Source organism: Lutra lutra, chromosome 10, assembly GCF_902655055.1.
Source record: "Lutra lutra chromosome 10, mLutLut1.2, whole genome shotgun sequence".
Taxonomy (NCBI): Eukaryota; Metazoa; Chordata; class Mammalia; order Carnivora; family Mustelidae; genus Lutra; species Lutra lutra.
The window spans coordinates 61,281,972-61,285,317 of NC_062287.1; the positions used below are offsets into that span (position 1 = coordinate 61,281,972).

Consider the following 3,346-nt stretch of genomic DNA (forward strand, 5'->3'; position numbering starts at 1 on the left):
TTTTACTTTTACCTCCTGAGAGGAAGGACAGTTTCTTTGTCAATGTTACCTAACAGAATGCCAGGGGAGGAGGTTAAGTGATAAGAGAACTTGGCACCATTAAACTGTGCCTGGTAGCAGGGGAATATGTCCCTGGATTGTTAAATTGAAGATGGAAAAATAAAATAGAAAAGGGATGCAAAAACTTTAAAGATAAGTCTTCATCACCCTTACACTACTACAAGCAGAATAATCAAATTTTCACCTTGTCTAATGGCAGGTATGGCTCTCACATAGCTGTGTGGAACCGATCCTTCTCCTCTTAAGGTTATTTCTTCCCAAAGTTTAGAATCCTACAAATATGAAGATGTAGAGAGGGAGTAAATAGTACTATTTGTCAGGATCCATACCTCCCTCATTAAATGACTGCTTAGATATCATGAAGACTAACTAACTTTATTACCAGGGTATCATCTTTTAGGTCTATACTGAAGGCAAACTACAGCCAGAAACTCTGAATGGGTATGGCACAGAGAACTAGGGACATGGATTTGAGTCCCTATTTGTGCCAGGCTCTGTTACTTATCTGAGCATATTTTTATAGTTAAATTGTCATATGGTAGTCTATATCATCATTAAAAAACAAAAACAAAAAACAAAAAGGAATAAACTTACACATGCAAATCTGGGAACAAAACTGTCAAAAAGTAGTTTACTAAGTAATTCCTTCTCTTTAGTTTCTGTTAAGAAATAACAATTCAAAGGCACCTGCATGGCTCAGTTGGTTAAGCCACTGCCTTTGGCTCAGGTCATGATCCCGGAGTCCCAGGATCAAGTCCTGCATCGGGCTCCAGCGCCACGGAGAGTCTCCTTCTCCCTCTGACCTTCTCCCCTCTCATGCTCTCTCTCTCTCTCTCTTTCAAATAAATAAATAAAATCTTTAAAAAAAGAAATAACAATTCATTTAAAAATAAACCTTAAAGTAATCAAACCTATATAAACAAGCCATATTTCCCCAGTCCTCTATACTGCTTAAAGTGATAGGAATGTCCTAATACCATGTCACAAAGAATACACAGATGAATTCACATGGCTCTGGACAACCTGCTAGGAGTCATGAGTATCACCTAGGTGAAGGAGATTATTGTAAATTCATGGGTCTTGAGTCAGTAGCTAATTTTTACCTTAATTTTACAGATCACTAAAAAGACAAAAGATGATAGCACATCCAAATGGCACCATCTCCACTGAGGTTTCAAACTTCCTCCTGAATTGTTTTGTCAAGTCCCCCAGCTGGAAGTTCTGGTTGTCCCTGCCCCTCAGCCTCCTCTTCTTCCTGGCCATGGGAGCCAATGGTGTTCTCCTGGTCACCATCCGGCTGGAGGTCTCTCTGCATGAGCCCATGTACTACCTACTCAGCATTCTCTCCCTGCTGGATATTGTGCTCTGCCTCACCGTCATCCCCAAGGTCCTGGCCATATTCTGGTTTGACCTCAAGTCCATCAGCTTCTATGCCTGGTTCCTTCAGATGTACATCATGAATTGCTTTCTTGCCATGGAGTCCTGCACATTCATGGTCATGGCCTATGACCGCTACGTGGCCATCTGCCACCCACTGAGGTACCCATCCATTATCACTGACCAATTTGTAGCTAAGGCTGCTATTTTTATTTTGGCCAGGAATGCATTTCTTACTATGTTCATTCCCATCCTCTCTGCCCGGCTCCATTATTGTGGAAAAAATATAATTGAGAACTGTATCTGTGCCAACCTCTCTGTGTCCAAGCTCTCCTGTGATAACGTTGTCCTTAACAAAATATACCAGTTAATTGTGGCCTGGACTCTTCTGGGCTCTGACCTCATCCTCATCTTCCTCTCCTATACTTTCATTCTAAGAGCCATTCTTAGACTCAAGGCAAAAGGGGCAGCTGCCAAAGCTCTGAGCACATGTGGCTCCCACTTCATTCTCATCCTTTTCTTCAGCACCATCCTTCTGGTCTTTGTTTTTACCCATATTGCCAAGAAAAAAATTTCCCCTGATATCCCCATCTTACTTAATATCCTACACCATGTAATTCCTGCAGCTCTCAACCCCATTGTCTATGGGGTACGAACCCAGGAGATTAAAGAGGGGATTGGGAAATTACTGAGGAGAGTGGGAAAGAGCAGTAACTAATCGTGTTCTAGCTCGACTTTTCTCAACCATGAATGCTCTAATTACATTTGAAAGGCAGGAACTTGGAGAAAAAATTACAATCCTAATCCTCTCTCTAGACATGCCTGAAGATATGAACTGCATGGTTTCCCTCTTACCTATCACATATCACACATGTGATATATCATATCACGCCTTTCACCCTACATCATTTTCAGGAAGTGACTAAGGATATAGATGTAAAAGTCTCATCATGGTACCCAGACCAGGGGCTATGAATTTTCATGAGCCAAGCATCATACTTCACTGTCTTTTCCTAATTAAATTCCTTTTAAAGCCAGTGTGATGGAAAATCCATACTCACTTAAAGATGTGTGGCTGATGGGAAGTACCAGAACTTAAAGGCAGTGAATTGACTTTGGAAAAGTAAAATGAGATTGAAAAGCAACTGTTAAAAAGTGGTAAGAATAATCATTATGCTTTAACCTTTCCCTCAGGCCCTCAAACATATTTAATGAAAGTTATCTTACATCCATCACAGAACCGGAAAATGGAACTCAAACATACATAAATCTTGATCTAAAGACCTACTCTAAAGGCCTAGGGGAAAAGCCAAAAACATGTAAAATCACTGTAATAAGAATTAGATTAAAACACATAAATAAGCCCAGAGGAGAGAGGAATTCATTTCTGTAGGTGGGGACTCCTTTATATATCTGATCTCCTCCAGTCCCTGAGTCAGAACTGCCTCCCTAAAGCTTCTCAAAAACATGAACCACATTCTTGTCTCTGGGACTTTTTGCTTGTTGTTCCTCTGGACACATAACTCCTTTCCTCAGGTCCATTGGGTCTCCCTGACCACAGGGAAAGAAGAGAGAAAGAAGAAAGGAAGGAAGAAAGAAAGAAAGAAAGAAAGAAAGAAAGAAAGAAAGAAGAAAGAAAGAAAGAAAGAATTTAAAAATAGTATCCAACAATATTCCCCCAAAGCACAGATGATGTCCTAACACCTCTGCTCCCCTGTTTTGCATAGCATTAATCACTATCTACTGATGGTACATTTTGCTCATTTATTTGTTTAGTCAGCCCTAATTTACTAAAATTTAAGCAGTAGAAGGGCAAGAACTTTTACCTGATGTGTTCACTGTTGTATTTTCAGTGCCCAGACAGGGCTGGGTATATAGTAGAAACCATAAATGTTTGTGAAATTAATGA

The 3,346-nt window shown here is 40.2% G+C and overlaps 1 protein-coding gene across 1 annotated transcript; it reads left to right on the top strand.

Moving 5' to 3' along the window:
- The first annotated feature begins 1,195 nt into the window (after nucleotides 1-1,195).
- Nucleotides 1,196-2,155, top strand: LOC125079770 (olfactory receptor 56A3-like). The gene has a single exon (XM_047693532.1). The coding sequence runs from the start codon at nucleotides 1,196-1,198 to the stop codon at nucleotides 2,153-2,155; it is 960 nt and encodes a 319-aa protein (XP_047549488.1).
- Nucleotides 2,156-3,346: the final 1,191 nt, after the last annotated feature.

Excerpts from the sequence above, each read along its gene's own strand:
- LOC125079770 (XM_047693532.1), top strand. The coding sequence starts at position 1,196 with ATGATAGCACATCCAAATGGCACCATCTCCACTGAGGTTTCAAACTTC.